Source organism: Aquila chrysaetos, chromosome 24, assembly GCF_900496995.4.
Source record: "Aquila chrysaetos chrysaetos chromosome 24, bAquChr1.4, whole genome shotgun sequence".
In the NCBI taxonomy this organism is placed as follows: Eukaryota; Metazoa; Chordata; class Aves; order Accipitriformes; family Accipitridae; genus Aquila; species Aquila chrysaetos.
In genome coordinates, this window is record NC_044027.1 from 14,266,316 (window position 1) to 14,283,880 (window position 17,565).

At 51.5% G+C, this 17,565-nt stretch overlaps 1 protein-coding gene across 1 annotated transcript in view; it reads left to right on the forward strand.

Moving 5' to 3' along the window:
* Positions 1-16,975, forward strand: part of PTPA (protein phosphatase 2 phosphatase activator) — a 30,400-nt gene extending 13,425 nt beyond the window's left edge. Inside the window, exons 7-10 of the mRNA XM_029999446.2 lie at positions 974-1,098; positions 1,607-1,707; positions 6,303-6,410; positions 12,179-16,975. Of these exons, the coding sequence (XP_029855306.1) occupies positions 974-1,098; positions 1,607-1,707; positions 6,303-6,410; positions 12,179-12,253 (409 nt within the window). The 3' untranslated portion in view covers positions 12,254-16,975. The remainder of the gene's footprint in view (positions 1-973; positions 1,099-1,606; positions 1,708-6,302; positions 6,411-12,178) is intronic.
* Positions 16,976-17,565: the final 590 nt, after the last annotated feature.

Below are 17,565 nucleotides of genomic sequence, written 5' to 3' on the forward strand. Positions count from 1 at the left end.
GGGCAAATCAAGGGTCTTCTACAAAGACGTGTACATAATTAGAGAACGTGAGTGCTGAACGGCTTGCTGGCCTAGGGAAAAAGGGCAGAATGGGAAAACTGAAGACAAACTTAGCCAAAATTAGGAGGCAGATGTACTTTTTAATGGACTGTATGGTGACCCATCATAACTATCTCCAAAAGAGGTGATAGCATCTTGTCTGTTAGAGGCTGAGTGTCTTTCTGGAAAGTTACTTTAGCTGAGCACAAGTTACTGAGCTCTGCAGAAGTATGTGGGTGAAGCTCTGTGCTTTGTAATAGACAGGAGTATCTGATCAGAGGATCTAACATCTCTTCAGGCATTAAAAAAGGAAAAACGCAAAACCATCTATGAAACTGGCAGGCCTCCACTGCTGTTCTAGATGTGTTTCCAGCCCAGGAGGTAGAGTTGGTAGTGATGGAACTGGTGGAATGGGTATTTGGAGTCCAGAGATCTAATCCCAGCTGTATCACTGTTTGGTGGTGTGGAAACAAGTTCCTTCAATAGTACTTCCAGCTTTAATTTTCCACCTGAAAAGTGGAAGCAGCAGTTGCTGTAAGGTGGAAAGCTTTCTGAGCTCTTCTGGAAGTTGTTGAAGGAGAGTAAAGCGTCAATGTTTTCAGATAACGGTGGGGTTGGGGAAAGATCTGCACCAACATAAGACACTGCAGATAAAATAAACCCCTGCCACTTGATTTCTTAGTGAATTTGGTGTAAACCCCCCCCCCCCCCAGTTTTTAAAAGGTGCTTGTATTTGCTACTATACATACCATCAGGCTGCTTTCTGTGGCAAAGGAGCTGAATATATATTCTGTGTACTGTGCTGTATGTGGGGGTCCTGCTTGCAAGTGATAAAGTTGTGTCCTTCTCCAGACTGGTTGCTCTTGTCCTCATGTAAGTCAATGAAAACAGAAGGCAGCCTTGTCTTAACCCTTCCTTCTCTCTTTGGTCTCAGGTACCTAGAAGTGATGCGAAAACTTCAGAAGACCTACAGGATGGAACCTGCTGGCAGCCAGGGCGTGTGGGGCTTGGATGACTTCCAATTTCTACCTTTCATATGGGGCAGTTCCCAGCTGATAGGTACTAATAAAAATCTTCTTGTGTCCCAGCCTGCCCCCTGCCCTGTCTGTCTAGGTTGCAAAGATGATGGGGCTTGGGACTGACTTTTAAATTCAAATATATCAGATTTGTGTGTAATACAGCAGAATAGTTTGCTTGGGGCTTGGATTTTTTTTTTTTTCCTCAGCTTTCCAAATTAAGCTAGTTGCTTAGGTTGAGAGATGGAAGGCTTCCTTGCACAGTACATCTGTGTTTATTGCAATGACTACAAGCTTTTTAAATGGAGAGTCTTGTTTTTGGTGCTAGAAAACACATTTTCTGCCCTGGGGAGTTTACCAGGTGCTCTTACCACTGAGGCACTGGAGTGGGAGATGAGATGAAAGGGAGCAGCTCTGTGCTGACTTCTGAAGAACTCCAACGGGAGGATCGTGTTTCTTCTGGAAGAGGGGCAGGACAAGACCTGACTGAACTTGATCTCAGAAGGGGGGTGCCATACAGGTTACTTTCTATTGTCTCTCACTCTTTTTAGACCATCCAAATCTGGAGCCTCGGCACTTTGTTGATGAGAAGGTGGTAAATGAAAACCATAAGGACTTCATGTTCCTGGAGTGCATCCTCTTCATTACAGAGGTGAGGACTGGAAGGTTTGTCCCACAGGGAAGTTCTCTTGATATTAGATACTTGGCTCTGGCTGTGGTTTTCTCTTCCTCCTTTGCTCGTTTGCTCTCATGGAACTGTGTGGATAAACCATTGTTGCATGGTTGAGGTGCTCTCCTTGAATTGAGAGAACAGGGATGCTGAGTGGAAAGTGTAATTAAGCTAGATGGGTTGTGGATTGCAGCTGAAGGGAGTTGTAACAAGAGCAAACAAATAATCTTGGATCATCACTTGGATCAGTCAGTGGGAACTTGGATGGAGAAGGCTGGTGTCTGCAAGTATGCAAGGAAGATGAAGTAGGAGCTGCAAAACGACTGGGCTTGCCAAGATAACCTCCCTTCCCTCCAGCCGTTGGGTGCTGCCTGGCAGGCACTGGGCCTCCCTTGCTTAGGGCAGGCTCCTAAACCTCCGTGCAGCTTGGTCTCCTCCAGATTCTACCAAAAGAGTTGCCCATTAAATGCACCTTATTTGCAAACAATCCAGAGCAGAGATGGTGCTGAGATTTACCCAGCTGGCAATGCTATCAGGACCATGTTTCTGCTCAGGCACTGTAGGGCCCTTGGGTGAGGAACTGGTGATATTCAGCTTGGTGCCAACCACGGGCAGTGTTTCTCAGTGAAGGAGCTCGTGGCTTTCTGCCCTCAGCTGCAGTGGATGATATGGCCATGTTTCTACTGTCCCCCTTGCTGCACGGCCTGGGCAGGGAGAGCAAGAACCACATGCTCTGTTGTGGTGAGGGGTTTCTTGTCTCTGGCAAGAGAGAGTTGATGGGATTAATTTTGAAGGACAGAGTTTGGCGCTTCCCTTTGTTCTGTTCACTTTCCCCCCCTCCTCGCTTCCCTAATTTAGTGATTAGATGAGAAGGGAGGTTACAGAATATGAATTTAGCCTTTCGTGTAGGAATCTTCATAGGAGCTTTTGGTCCAAACCCCAGGGAGGTGCTGTGTCAAGTCCTGCTGAATCTAGTAGTGTTTGTTGGTACTTAGCACCTCACAGGTGCCCCCTTAATGCAGAGTAAGTACCCCCCTTAATGCAGAGATAAATCATGCCACAGGTAGTAAAGAGGCACTGGCAGAAGAGATCAAAATGAGGACAGGAAAGCAGGAGCCAAGGATGCTCTAAGATTTATTTTAATTTGGGCCTCAGTAGTATCCAGACAGTGCACTAACCTATTAAAAACATAAAAACATACATCTCTTGACGTGTGTAGAAAATTCTGCAGTGCACAGATGACACATAAAGTTTCAAATACACAGCACCATACTACTACTTCAGATCACTCTGCTTTTGCCTGCAGAAAGTTAGCTATTTAGTAGGCTTTTAAAATCAGTGATTTCACTTCTTTTTCCACACATTTGTTGAGAATCGTGGAATTGAGTGTTTCTGCTGAGTTCCTCAGTGCCACCTGGTGGCAAGGAGCCCTCCTCTCGGGCCCTCCTGGCGTGAGCCGCTAAGGGATGGCAACAACCTGGATTATCAAATGCATGGTATTTTCAATCCATCTTCATGCAGGCGCTCTTTCTTTTTTGTAAAGATTTTGCTTTTAAAATTTATTTTTTCTCTCCCAAATGCCTGGGAAGGCTGTTACTGCCGCTAGGGGGGGCTGAGACAGCCTCGAGTGCCCTCCAAACGCTTTCTCTCCAAAATCAACAACAAAACAAAATAGCAGGGAAAAAGATAGAAGGGATTAAACACTTCAAGAAATGAACGATATTGTTTTCTTTGGAGCTTGTCAGCTGGAAACAGCTCTCCTTTAAAGGTGTTAAACACCACAACAGTTCCCATAGCAGGTCTGGTACATCTTACCGACATAAGAGCAGGTTTTGTTTCAGCAAGTTACAACTGAGGTAGGTTGTTTTGTTTCAACCAAGAGAATATTCTCATGAGCAGATATTTTTCTCAGCCCCTGGGTGACGTTTCAGGGATATGAATGTACACTGTCGTGGTGTTTGCCACGTGTATATTTAAACCTCAGGCTCTTAAAGTAGCAGTGAGATGATGTCCAGGCTGAACCCACCAAGGTATCCTCCTTACAGCAGCACCACCCTGCACGGCTCACAGGCACGGCAGCGAGCCTTGCATAAGCTGGCCTGGTGTTGGGAAATCTGTGGGGTGGTTTTGGACCTGAATGTGTGGTTCTTGAATAGGGTGAGATTTACGGAGCCGGCTGGGACTCGAGCTATCCCCCTGCTGCCGCCTTGCCTGCCAAAGTGTGCTGCGGGGTGCGCGTGGTACCCGTAGGTGCAAGGATGAGGAGGATTTGGGAGCATCTCTGCGGTGCCCACTGCACTAGAGACTGTGGATGGCAGGGCTGTGTGTGTTTGTGCAGAAGAGGGGTGCTGGGTACGCTCCGGCTGTTGCGGTGGATCAGTGCAATTGCCCAGATGCTCCTCTGAGGGCCCAGGGCAGGCAGCAGGAATTTCAGCTTCAATCTGGCTTCTAAATTTGGAGGTTTGGGAAGGGAGGGCTCGGGTTTCTGCTGGAAGGGAAGGAGCTGACAGGAAAGCACGGCCTCAGCCGTCCCCCTCCCCCCGGCACTGACAGAGGAACCATTTACAAAAGGCCGATTCTCTTGGGAACCGAGAGGCAGGAACGCCGCGTCTGTGAGTAATTTCCTGCTCAATATGGCTGCTCTGACTCACTCTGTTCCCCTGGGGTCACTGCGGGACTGCAGCGCGCTCGCCGCCTCTCGCTCTCCCCCCCCCGGCTCTCCCTCTTCGCCCTTTGTGGCTGGAAGGAGATGATTTTTTTTGTTCCCCCTCGTCCTCCTTATTTTTCCCTCCCCAGTTTGAAACCGTAGCCAAGCTGTCGTTGCCGGATGCCCTGGGTGAGAAGGGCCATGGTGGCGGCCGTGCCAGGTGCTTGCATGGCTCCAGGCACGAGCGTGGGGCCCGCCAGCCACGCTCGCCTTCTCTGCGCTCTCCAGCACACTCGCTCCGGCTTTGGAAGGGGGGAGAAGCAAAGCGTGGTGGTGGTGGCTGATGCAAGCTGTGCCCCTGCAAAGGGTGGCGATGCTGGAGGAAGGTTTGGTGTCAAAACGCATGCAGCCAAATCTCCCGTACGGGGAGGGGGGGTGCTTTGAGCGAACCGCCTGGCACTGAGCTCCCCGGCAGCCTTTAACTTGGGTGCCCACCGGTGCCAAATCCTTGCACTTAACGCGCCGGCTCTGTCGGGTAGCGTCGTGCTTTGTGTATCTGCGCGTTTCATCTTGTATCCGCAAGGAAAGCGCGCACAGCAGAGGGGAGCGGGAAAGGCTGAGCGGCTCATCCGTCATCCCCCAGCTCACGAGAACTGCCTAGGGGGAAGCAGGGATGCGTCTGCGCTCTCCTGGCAGCAGGCAAAACTACAGACCTGTGTCCCCCGGTGCTCCAGCCCCGAGGTCAGCGGGTTTGAAACACATTGTCCTCTAAGCAGTGGGCTTTTTTGGGTTCCTCTGCTCCCTTCCCTTTTTCTTTCTCTGCTGCAGGCTGGTGCTACCCAGACCTTGCAGAAAGGCAGCAAGCAATCTCCCAAAGCAGATTGATTGGCCTTGCTTGCTTTTACAGTAGGCAGGGGTGGTTTTGGAGGCTCTTTTCCCACCCTCACTCCAGGCCTGTGTGTGCGTGGAGGGAAGGGGTTAGTTGTTCGAGCCCTGAGTTGAGAACGAGAGTCCAAGAGATTCCTCTCTCCCCACGCTCCTTTTTAGCGTGAGCTTCGGCCTTGTGGTTTCTGATGTCATGGGAACTTCGCTCAGTCAGAGTGGCTGCGTTGTATTTCTTTTTCTCCCCGAGGGTCTGTTTTTTGTTCATGGAGGAGAAGGAGAGACAACTACCCAGGGAATCTACATGCAACTGTCCCTGATTGCAGCTTCCCCCCTGCCCTCCCTCCTCCAAACCCCTCGCCCTGGGAGGAGAAACACTGGAGTATTAAACAAAAAATAAAAAAAATGTAAAGCATCTGCTGCAAGCTAGCAACTCACAGCTCTGGAGGCAGTTTGGAGAGCAGGACTAGAGCGTGTCCCCTCAGCTCCTGCCTCCCCCCAGAGCCCTCTGCTAGAGGCAGGTGTGGAGTGGGCTGCGGACACCGGAGCTGCTGCCAACCTGCGCTGCCCTCTGTATTCAGGGAAGGCAGTGGCGGTTGTCGCTGCTGCTTGTTGTTGATCTGAATGGGGAATGAGTCATTTTCTTGGAAAGCCCAGCAGTGCTGCACTGGGAGGTTTCTGGGTAGAATAGGAACAGCGTTGAGCCGAGTTCTACTGGGGGGGAGAATGAGACTTACGTGGGGCTTTTTTAATGCAGTCGTTAAAAGGGAGGTGTGCAGAGGGAGGCCTGATTAGGAAAGCGTGGCAGGAAAAGGCTTAATTTTATCAGGGAAGGGGGGGAGCTGGATTGCCACGGCTTCATGTGATGTGGCCACAGCGGGAGGGAGCGGGGAGGGAGGGAAGGAAGGCGCAGTGAGGTGGCTGGTGCGTGGGTCACAGGGCTTGGTGGGAATGTTTGCTTGGAGAGAGTGTGAGCGTGAGTCACTGCTGGTGCACAAGCTTCCCGGCTGGCCTGGCTCCCTCAGCCCTGCTCTCGGGTCTCTTTCAGATGAAGACGGGCCCCTTTGCTGAGCACTCCAACCAGCTCTGGAACATCAGCGCTGTACCCTCCTGGTCCAAGGTCAACCAGGGCCTCATCCGCATGTACAAGGCAGAGGTGAGCGCTGTGGGCAGGGGGAGGCTGCTTGGCCATATGCCTCCTCCTTTCCACTTCACTGTGGGTCAGCTCTTCTCTTCTGCTGCTCCTTGGTGTGGGGGCCCCATCACAGCCAGTTGCTACCCTGTGCTGAATGTGGCTTGGGAGCCCTTGGCAGTTTAGGTGCTGCTGGCTAGAAGGAGGCTCCAGCCTGCCTAGTGTTTGCCCCAAAACCAGTCCCAAAATGGCCATTCCTTGCAGACATGACTTTTGCCATTTCTTGTCTTCCCATAGTGCAAGTTGCAAGTCCCTGAATTAGGGCCGATGTCTTGACCTGCTTGTCCTGGTCCCTGCACTGCTATTTACCAGCTGGAGGAGACTTAGTTTAAATTATCATCCCATGTTTCAAGAGCCCTAGAGCAGGCTGAATGCTTCCTACCGATCTCCCCTCACTACGAGTCTCTGTGCAGTATGCGGGACCAGTGAGGCCACAGCTACCTCACCGGCTTGGCAGCCCTCCATCCACCGGGGCTCTGCTGGCTGTGCCCCAGCAGGCTTTCCTGGCGAACCCTGACCTGGGGAACTGGGCAGTTTTGGCTCTCCCTTATCTCTTCTTCCTGCTCAAGCTAAACCTGAGCTTGAGGAAGCAGGACAGGAACCGCCACATCTGGGCCTCCGGAGGGAACGGCCGACAGACAGCATCTCTTGCTGGGAAGGATGGGACCGTGCTGGTTCTACAGGGAGGCACTGGCTGTGCTAAAGACGCTGGAGGAGCAGGGATGGAGCAGCTCCCTGCTGCACCCGGGGAGACTGGTGGTGCTTGAAGGAGTTAATCCTATACCCTGTGGTCTCTGCTCAAGTCAGCCATGCTCCTGTTGCTGGGACATATGGCAGAGGCTCAGTGGGCAGCTCTGCTCAGGCCCAGAGCACAAAGGGGTTAACTGTGCCGAACTCAGTGTGCTCCCTCCCCCAGCCCTTCCTCTGCACTGCACATCCTGTGTTTAGGTTCCAGGCCACATACCTCTCTAATCTTCGAGGTGTCACTCCCAGGCCCGCTGGCTCCTTCCGCCTCCAGCTCAGCTTTCCTCCCGGCCTCCAAAGAGGAGAAGCGGGGCTGGGGGTCAACCCCCTCCGCTGGCTACTCCTTGGAGGGGTGCCCTTGGGCTGCCCCTCCGGGACTGTCCCCGCTCACAGTGCGGTCACAGGGGCTGGAGACACTGTCTGCCGGGAAACCCTGAGCTGGAGGCTCTGATGTGAGAGCTGGGGGGTCTGCAGGAAAGACCCCAGCCCTGGGAGTGCTGTTAAAGTGAAACATGGATCCCCTAAAACCTGGAGCCTGATCTGCTGCTGCCTCAACAGCCCTGCCTTGGTCCTTCCTTTCCTTTGGACCAGTTCCTTTGCGTGCTGTTTGGGTACTCCCTTGGCACCCCATGTGCCCCGTGCTGTTCAGGTGCTCCTGCCTGGTGTCCTGTGTGCCCTGTGCTGTATGGTTGCTCCCACATGGGCACCACGTACATGGCCGGAGGAGCTTGGCAGTGATGTGCCCACGGTGCAATGTGCATGTCCGCTGATGTCTTGGGGCCACCGTGTGCTGGCAAATCTTCCTGGCCTGCTGGGGACAGCACAGCTTGGGGATCCTCTAGAGACTGGGAGATTCTTTGGCTCTTCTAGGTGCACCCAAGACATGGTCTTTTCTGGAGGCCTTGGTCTGTTTTGAATAGCAGATGACATTCTGTGTGGAAATGCTGGATCCAGTACTGGTGGGTTTCTAGAAATATCTAGAGATGTAGCTGTATCAAGGGGAGAATGCAAAAACTGCTAGGAAGCGTAACGACACAGATTTAGGCTAAGGTGTAGAAAACGTTGAGTCAACCAAAGCGCTTTAAATTTATTTTTTTCCTCAAAGAACATTTGTAGATCTTAAAGGACTATTCCTAAGCACGTGATCCTCATATAGCAATGTTCTCTCCTGGCACTGCATGGTGCCCGTGTTCAGCGGGATGGGCAGAGGAGAGGGGGGACTCCTGCTGAGGAGTCCTCACTGGTTCTTTATATCTGCTCTGGGGAGCCTCCCACCCTGCTACTGCCTCAGCTGGTTCCTGCCTGGCTTGGGAGACGAGAGGAACACGAACATGGCAGTGTGGCTGGGCAGAGCTTTCAGTTATGGTGTGCCTGGCCGTGCAGGTTTTACCAACGTTTGCAACTAGAGGATCTCTTTGATTTTCTGGGAATGACACAATGTTCAGGAGTTGCTGAGGCTTCATCCTTTGAAAACTGAACCCTTCTGGGTGTTTCAGGCTAGGCATCCAGAGTCACTGCTGAAGATCTTGTCTGTTTGCTGCTGGCTCCCAGAGCAAGTTTCTGCTTGATGTACCCAGCTGTGTAGCCTTCACCGTTGCAGTCTTTCTCCAATTAGCCACTGCCAACATTAGCGGAAGATAAGTGAGCCAACAGCCCCCAAGTGCTGACATGGGTCTTCGTCCAGCTCAAGGCAGGCAGCTTCTGTGGCAGAGCTCAGAGTGTGTGATAGTAAAGAGAGGGAAGGTTTGGGGTTGTGGAATTGCTTTTTGTCTGACTGGCTAAGATGAGAGTGAGATTTCCCCTTTTTTTTTTTTTTTTTTTTTCCTCCTCCCTTCTCCCTGCCCCTCTGATCACCTGTTGCAATTAGATCAGGTGAAATCAGACACTCAGATGGAGGCTCCAGCTCCTTAACACATCTGAGGGGGCTGAGAAGTGCTTGGTGCCAGGCAGTGCTGGTGGTGACTGGGTTTTGAGTGGAAGCAGCAGCAGGGCAAAGGGGTCACTTGCTAGAAGCAGCCCAGGAAAAATCAAGTGCTCACTCGCAACCTGTTCTTACTTGGTAGGAGTGGGGCAGCCCCTAGACCTGGTTCATTTAAAAAGCACTCTGGATGCTTTTTCTCTTCTCTGTCCCCTCAATAGGATGATTTCAAATAGCTGACAGAAAGCTCAGGTGCATCCATGTGGCTGGAAGCTCTAGTCTGGATCCAGGCACTCCAGGGTGCTTGCTGCAGGGTCTGTGGATGGGCAGTAGACTGAAGACAATGTGTCTTCAGCTCTGTGTGTTTATGAAATCTCAAATGTGTCTATTTATAATATAAATACAATGGGTGAAGACGTGTTTGCTTGAAAGTGCAAGGGCTTTTCTTATTCTCTCCATCAAAGGCGAGTTAAGAAGTCGACAGAATAGAGTGTGGTTAAAGCAGCAGCCTTGATGTTTTTCCCCTGAGCCTGCTTTTGAGTCTCCTGACCTTTCCTTCTCTGCTGTAGTCAGTCAGGAAATACTTTCCACTGTAACTAATCTAGTCCCAGTTCCATCTTTGAAGGTTGGACTTGATGCATGAACCTACTCCCCAATTGAGTAGTCCCAAGCAGACTTTCACCATGATCAAGATGGTGGCAAGAAGAAAATAAGCCTGTCCCTTCCATTGAGCTAGTGTTGGCTACATCAGTTTCACCCATCAGTGATGCAAGGAGGGTCCTGTCTCTTGCCACCTCTAATAATCCAGTAAAATTGTGCTAGTCCCGCTTGATAGAGGAGAAGTTTCTCTGCTTGTCTCTTTTTGGGCTGGTGATGTATTAAGTGGAATGGATACCCATTCTTCCCACTGGTGGTAAAGTCTCTTCATCTGGAGCCCAAACCAGTCTGGTCTTCCATGGGACTCCTTGGAGCTAGTTGGGCTGACATTTCTAGCTGTCAACATCTCCAATATTCATTTCTCTTTGTTCTTCCCTCACATCACTGTTATCCAGCACTGTTTCCTCTGAGGGTTTGTCTAAATGGTTGTGCTGAGAGATGGCAGCAGCTCTAAGCATTAGGAGGCTTTGAAGGTGATGTGCCCTAATGGTCTCAGGACTTATTTCTTGGTGCCTTGCCATGAAGGCTTGTGTTTTTCTACATGGCTGTTATTCCCCAGGAGTGGATACAGCCGTGCTGTCCTTTCACCACCTCCAAACTTGTTTTGGCTCCAGCGTGCTTGCAAGCAGTTCAGTTGTGCTGGAACCAGTTGTCTGACCTCTGGCTCCAAAGGGATTACCATAGGCCTGGGCTTCTGAGCACAAATCCTCCTTGCCCATGACGACAGCACAAGGGCAGGCTGCCTGCCTCTGCCTGTGCCCTGCCCTGGGGTGAAGAGTGGTCTGCAGCACATGACTTCTTCCCCATCCCCAGAACTGGGATCTCCCCTGCTGCAGCAGGTTCAGCTCAGCTCCATGGAGGGCACAAGGCTCCTTCTGATGGAAAGGAGAGTTGTAACTACGACATGGCTCTTGCCTTCCTTTGGTAGGAAGAAACTGTGCTTCGAAGAATTGCCTGGAGGAATGAGCCAAGCATCTTGTCCCCAAGATCTGCCTTGGAGGCTGCTGGTTGCAGGCAGGAGCTGGTGTGGCCTTGACACCCTCCTGTTGCTGGGTCTGCAGCTTGTGGGGAGCTGAGCGCCTGCCTAGTGCAGCATCCCATCCACCCCTGGCTCTGAGCAGATGCTGTTTGTGCCAAGGAATTGCTGGGACTAGACAGAGTCCTGTTAGTTGGTAGCTGCTGTGCTTTCATTGTATGTACCTCACATCTGTAGAATAAGACTCCCATGAGCAGACCCATGCCTCAGCTGCGTACAGGGGAAAGGCTCTCCTCCCAAGACACAGGGCACTTGAGTTTCTTTTCTCCTCTTCATATTGTGCTGTCTAGGGAGGGAAGAACTTGCCCTTCTGCCTGCAGCAAGGAGGTGGCCACCATCTCACTAGCCATGCCCCCAAGTCACCTGGTAGATGAGTCCCCATTGCAGCTCAGTGAGGTGGTCTGTGGCCCTTGTTTAGCACTACTCACAACTAAAATGGGTGATGTTAGTGTAGATGCAGCTGCTGTGTTGGTGTACACGTACTGCTGAGGTTTGTGTGTCTGGAGGTGAGTCTGCTCTGTGCTCTCTGTGAGTTTTGGGCAGTCTGAATCTGCAGTGACTCAAAAAACCAGAGCTCTGAGTGGCTCTGCCAGGCGAGTGCTGGCAAACTTTGACGTGGTTATTGACCACAGTCACTGACCTTCCTGCCCTGGCAGGATGGTGAGTAGAAGGGGCTGTGCCTTCGCAGCCAGGCTCTCCCTGCGCAGAGCCTGGGCTTAGCTGGAAGAAGCAGCTCTGAGCTAAGCTTCCTTGTAGTGGACATATGTGACTGATCTGTGATCCACACTCTCTCTATCATTACTCCGCAATGGGGGGTGGGAATTTCAGGGGTAAGGGGTTGTTGGGAAGAGGATGACGTCTTAAAACTATGGCAGCAAAATCACTGGTGCTTGTCTGTCAAAGACCTGAGAATCTGGAATGCAGTTTTGGCAGCACCTTGCAGCTGCAGGCTGATGCCTTGAACCCAGCGTGTGGGCACTGTCCTGAGGAGGGAGAGTCTGTTCCCGGGGGGGGTTTCTGCAGTTCTCAAAGTGTTTGTAGGGTGAAGCTCTTCAAAGAGATCAGCTTGAGCAAGGAGAAGTGAGAGAGAAAGCTGCTGACATAAACATGCCTCTTCTGCTCATGCTCCAGGTCTGAATTGCAGCAAGCAAAAGGCTCTGGCTGAAGGGAAGGGGATGGGGTTGTGAAGTGTCACTGGCCTGAGGAGCCTGATGGGAATGTGGAGAGGAGGCATGGATCTGATCCCTCTGCCTGCAGCTGAGCTGAGTGGCCCCAAGCTCGCTGCCTCCTGACCACGGAGGCAGGATGTAGCTCTGGCTGTGTCTGTAAGGTGGAAATGTCTCCCGAATTCACCCCTCTTTATCTCCCCTCCTGCAGTGCCTGGAGAAGTTTCCTGTGATCCAGCACTTTAAGTTCGGCAGCCTGCTCCCCATCCAGCCTGTGACGTCCTAAGGAGGCCGCAGGAGGAGTCGAGGCAGCGGAGGCGTAGCGCGGCGCTCTTCCTCCTCCCCTCACCCCCTCCTCATCACCTTGCCCGTTACACACAGCCCATTCATTCCTGCACATCCTCATCGGCAACTACAGATCCAAAGCACTCGCCGGCCTTGCACGGGAGACGGGACCCGGAGCGGCTCCTCCTGCACGTCCCCAGCACGGGGATGTCTTGCCAGCGACCAAGCCGGGGCTGTGCTTCTCCGCTCTGCTGCATCCATGGGCAGCACAACTGCCGTGTACGGCTCTGGGCATGTGAATGGGGTTTGAGTAGGGGCTGCCTTGCGGCAAAGGCCCTCTGCTTCCCTTCCGGGGAAGGAGGGGGTGTGGAGGGGAGGAAGGCACGTGTGTATGTGTTGGGCAGTGGTAACTGCAATTTCCCTTTTGAATTTCACTTAAGTTTCCTGTTGCTGTTTGGTTTGGGAAACCACTGTGAGGGGTGAGGTGTGAGCCTGCACGTGTCTGTAGGCAGCCACCTCTGCCTGCATGGGGAGGTCTGAAATGGGTAAAGGAAGTTGTAGGGAATGTCTGTGGGTTGCTGGAAGCCCAGGGTGCCATCTCTCCCTTTTTCTGGGTAAGGAAAGCCCCCTCCCTCCATCTCTTCTGCAAGGTTCCCTGGGTCTTCCTTTCCCACTACCGCCCCTTCTCGGGTGAAGCTGGGAACCTTCTGGGCTGCAGGGGTCTGAGCTGGCTCTGGAGCTGGAGACAAGGTCCCTGGAGGGACCCGGCTCTGTGGGAACAGCTATGCAAAGACACTGCTCGAGCGGCGCCTGCTCAGGCTCCCTCTTAACGGGCACAGAACCTCACATGTTCGCACACGTTCATCTCTGGGTCCAACCTGCCCTCTGCACTCCCTGTTTCCTCCTCCATGCTTTGCTGCCCTGGGGCTGGGCTGGCCTCAGTGGCACAAGGTGACCGTGGTTGCTACTGCTTGGTCATAAATTGTAGTGACAGCCCCATAGCAAAGGGATTTCCCCACGAAGCAGCATGTTCCCCTGCTCTTTTAGGGAGGCATCCCTGCAGCAAAGGCAGCATGGGGGGGCAAGCATGCAGCTTTACATGCATTTATATACTTGCGCTGGAAACAAAAAGCATAAATAGCTCAGGACAGCGGGTTATACCTGGAGAATGCTCTTTCTTTTTGTCATTCCCTGCTGGTGTTGCTGTGCTGGACCTCGAGCAGAGGGACCACGCTTCCAGTGCCACCAGCAGCAGCGTCTTGAAGGCAGGTGAATGAATGGAGATGTGGTCTGGATCATACCGGCAGCATCACTACAAGGGCAGAAACGGCTGGTGCTGGGTTTGAGATGAGCTGTCGTGTCCACAGGTCTTGACCAAGGTGGTCCACAGCTTCGCAGCTGGAGAGGGGATGTTTCTTTTTGGGGTTCCCAGGCCGGGTGTTGGAGGGGGGACACACATGGCTCTGGGCTGGTGTTTGCTGGGGGTCGGGGGCAGCAGGGATCCTTTCTCTGGTACTCCTGCAGACCATGGAGGGGGCGGTGGTGCTGCCCCCAGCCAGGCTGCTTGGCTTTTGCTGCTGCACTGCTTTACTGGGGGGGGGGGGGGGTGTGGAGGGAAAGGCCTGTTTATGAATTTATTTTTTTTTTCCCATGATTTTCTTTTTGCCAGACCTACTTGTTCCTTCTTGTAAAGGTTCTTGCAGGTGCTCAGGGGAGGGAGAGCAAGAAAAGAGTAAATTAAGAGGCAGTGAAACGCAGGTGTCCGCAGAGCTAAAGCAGAGCTTTTTAGCACTGCTACTGTCCAGTCTGCTCCTGGCTTGGCCCTGGGTGGGGGGCAAGGATCTTCTCACCTGCCTGAAACAACTCTATAAGCTTGCATTTTAAATGAAAATGGAAGACTGGGGTTAAGTCTTGTTTTGCTCCAAAATGGGACATGCGTTTTGTTTTGGCTTTCCAAACGGATCCAATCCTGGAGTGGTTCTGGAGATCTGTGTGTTTGCTGGGACTTTAGTCCATCTCCAGTGGAGTGGTTCAGCAGCCAGTGCCTAGAGCAGACACCCCAGGCATCTCCACCTGTGCCCCCTCGTGTTGCTGCGTGGCTTTTGTCAAGGGTCACCATGCTTTAACTAGCTGTGCAGCATCTGGCTGGCCGTGGCTAAGCTAAAGCCCCTGGTTTCCCAAAGCTGTCCAAGGGTCGGGAACACATTTCTCCTGGTCATCTTATAGAAATGGGGCTTCCATGCAAAAGGATAGGTGGAAATGTTGACTTCCATGCATGGGAGGGACACCAAGAATGTGAAATACAGCCCCAAAAAAGGGTGGGGAGGTGCTTCCTTCCCCTGCAGCTGCAGCCACTGCTCCCTGGGGACAGTGTCCCTGGGCTTGGGACCTGCCAAGGAGGTGGGAGGAGGCTGTCGTAGAGCTCTCTGTTTCTTGCTTGCCTGAGTCTGCACATCTGTCCTGCTAGGGATTTTTGGACTTCAAGCAGCTAATTCTTGAGTCTTATCAGCCCACTTGGTATGTGCCCCCGTTACGCGGCAGCCAGCTGCTTGCCTTGCTCTGACTCCCACCAACGTCCGTCACTGGTTCTCGGGGCTCTGCTCTCCTGGTGGGTCCGCACACGTAGCAGCACCCAGGGCTGCTCGATGTCCAAAGCAGCACTCCCCCATCTCCTCCTACATTGTGGTTTTAATTAAAGTCTCTGTGTTTTGCACCGGTGACTGTGTTGGTCTCTCTTGGGCTGGGGTTTGCTCCGGCTTTGGGAGCAGAGCCAGTGAAGCCGATGGCTGGAGCCTTTGGCACAGGGAAGAGGCTTTGTGGAGGCACTTGCCGTGTCGGTGGTTATCTCTTGCTTGCACCAAAATTGACTTGTTATTTAACTGCATGAAGCGAGTATATCCAGTCTGTCTTTGTATCCTTCCTAGGTGTCTTTCTGTCATATAGTGTGTTTTATTTATTTATTTAACTTTTTTTGCTGTGTCCATCCCCCTCTCTCCCAGCTTGGATTTGGCAGGTAGGTGATGTGTAAAGCCTATTCCCAGGCCAGCAAATACCTCTTGAAGATCAGAGACTCTCATAACCAAAGGATGTTTGAGCCTTGTTTTTGAGGCAGGGTGAGAACTGGAACCTTTTTTTTCAGATGTTTTTCCTGTCCTGCTGTAGGGGCTGACTCAGGACTTCCAGCATCAGTTTAGCTCAGCAGCTTTGCTGGATTTATATAGAAAATTATACCTGGACCTTCTCATGAGTGGTTGGAGCTAGCGTAGATGTGCTTAGCAAATGCTGGTTTTCTTGTCGCTGGGTTATATCTTCTCCATCAACGCAGACCAACTGTGTGAGTGCATGTTGCTAAAAGTGGCAGCAGTGTGGAGGGATGGATAGTGTGCAGAAATGTCATCTTGGATCACAGATGTTTTCTTTGAAGGCACTTGAATTCATCTTGAACGTGTCCCTTGGTGAACATGACGTGCAGTGAAGGGGAAGCAGACGTAGTGTGGGTTTCTCACCATCTTCCTGCTCAGCCCACTGACCAAGCCAGTTTTTTTAAATTCAGTTTTCCGAACTGGATCCTTTGGGGTTGCAATACATAGGCCAGTTTGTGTTTCTGGTTAACAGCTGTTGCCTTTACATGGGGCGCGTTTCGCAAATCGCTGTCAACCTTCCCCTGTCTCTTTCTTCGCAGCCCTCCTTTATAAATGATCGTTCATGGCAGCCAGTAATAAATGAAGTAAGAGTTAAGAGAAGCAGCCTCGTGCGGTGATAGTAGTAAAAGAATAAAAAATAGAACTGTTTCATGCCATTGTTGCTGTATTAACTTGTCCCTGGTGTGCGGCTCAGTTCCATTACGTAGTGCTGGGTTTCTGCTATTAAATAAACAAAGAAGTCCCCGCTGCAGGACCAGCATTTGTTGAGCAGCACAATCTGAGCTGGCAGTTTCCAGGACAAAGATGTGCTTCGTACCCCAAGGAACTGGTGTTGAACCACACAAGAGCCCTGGATGCCGCAGTGTGTCCCTGCAACTGCGTTGAGTTCCTTCCCGAGAAAGGGAAGGAGGCAGAAATGGGTGGGAGAAGGTGGAATTGGTGGTTAACGGTAACTGCTAACGTAACCTGAACTCTTCCACTGCCAACGTGCTGGTGGGAACCTTCTACAGTTGAGAAGCTCACAGGAATCTTGTTGCTGCTTCAACAAGGACTCTCTTAGCTCAGATACAGAATTTAACAGGGCTTTTGGAGGTCATTTCATGCTCTGATAGCCAAGAGGAGAGATCTTCATCCTTTAACGTTGCTTCCCTGTTGGTGGATGAGCACTCTTCCCATTGACATCGGAAGAAACTTGAGCGTCCTGGGGATGGACATGTCTTTCCCTGGACTGATCTTGTAAAAAATGTGCCAAACTTCAAATTAGGATGAGCCAAATTGAAAAAGGGCTGCCTCTACATGAGATTTAGTGAGGGCTGAACCATGATGGGCATCTTCAGCTTGGAGATATGCTTGTTCTGAAGAGCACAAGGCTGTGAACAGGCTTCAGAGGTTAGAAAAGGCTTTTGAGGGGGTGGAGTGGGTGCTTCTGCTTGCTATAAAAAGCCTGGGCTTGGGAATGTCTACATCGGCTGGCTCTACGCAGGGCGTAAATACAGTTGTCACTAAAATTGGAACGAGTCACCCCCCGTGTTCCCAGTTGCAACTGTAACACAGATAATAAATAACATTGAGATCCCTCATCAGAATTCGGGCTCCTTAATGCTTGGTGTATGCAAACCCATGGAAACAGGAGTGGGGTCTTGCGGGAATGGCACTGCGGGGCCCTGATCCAGCGGGCACCGAGGTGTGTGTTTAAGTCCTCCTGAGCACATACTCACTTCCTTTTATAAAAATAGATTAAGGATGTGCTCAAGGATTTGCTGAGCCTATAAATGGAGGAAGGAGAGAAAGCAGAGGAGCAGTTCCTTCTCAGTTCTTTTGTTTCTAAGACACCTGGGAGAGAGAAGCTTGAGCAGATTGCACTGCACAAGTCAGGGTACCCAAATTCTCTATTTTGGCATGAATTCCTCCCAGTTTTATGTGTGGAAACAGTTTTTTTGGAGATGGTGAGGTCTGCAGTGCTGGACTCCAGCCTGGTGAATAGTTACGTAGCTGTAGACCACTTCATGTATGCAGAGTTAATGAGGGACAGCAGCACTGCGCTTCTATAGCCTTCGTGTAGACACAACACTTTGGGTTTCAAGTGGTAATGCTGCTAAAGGAAATATATGTTGTACTATTGCTAAAGGAGCAAAGCATGCCAATGTTCCTAAGAGTCGATAATGTCCTG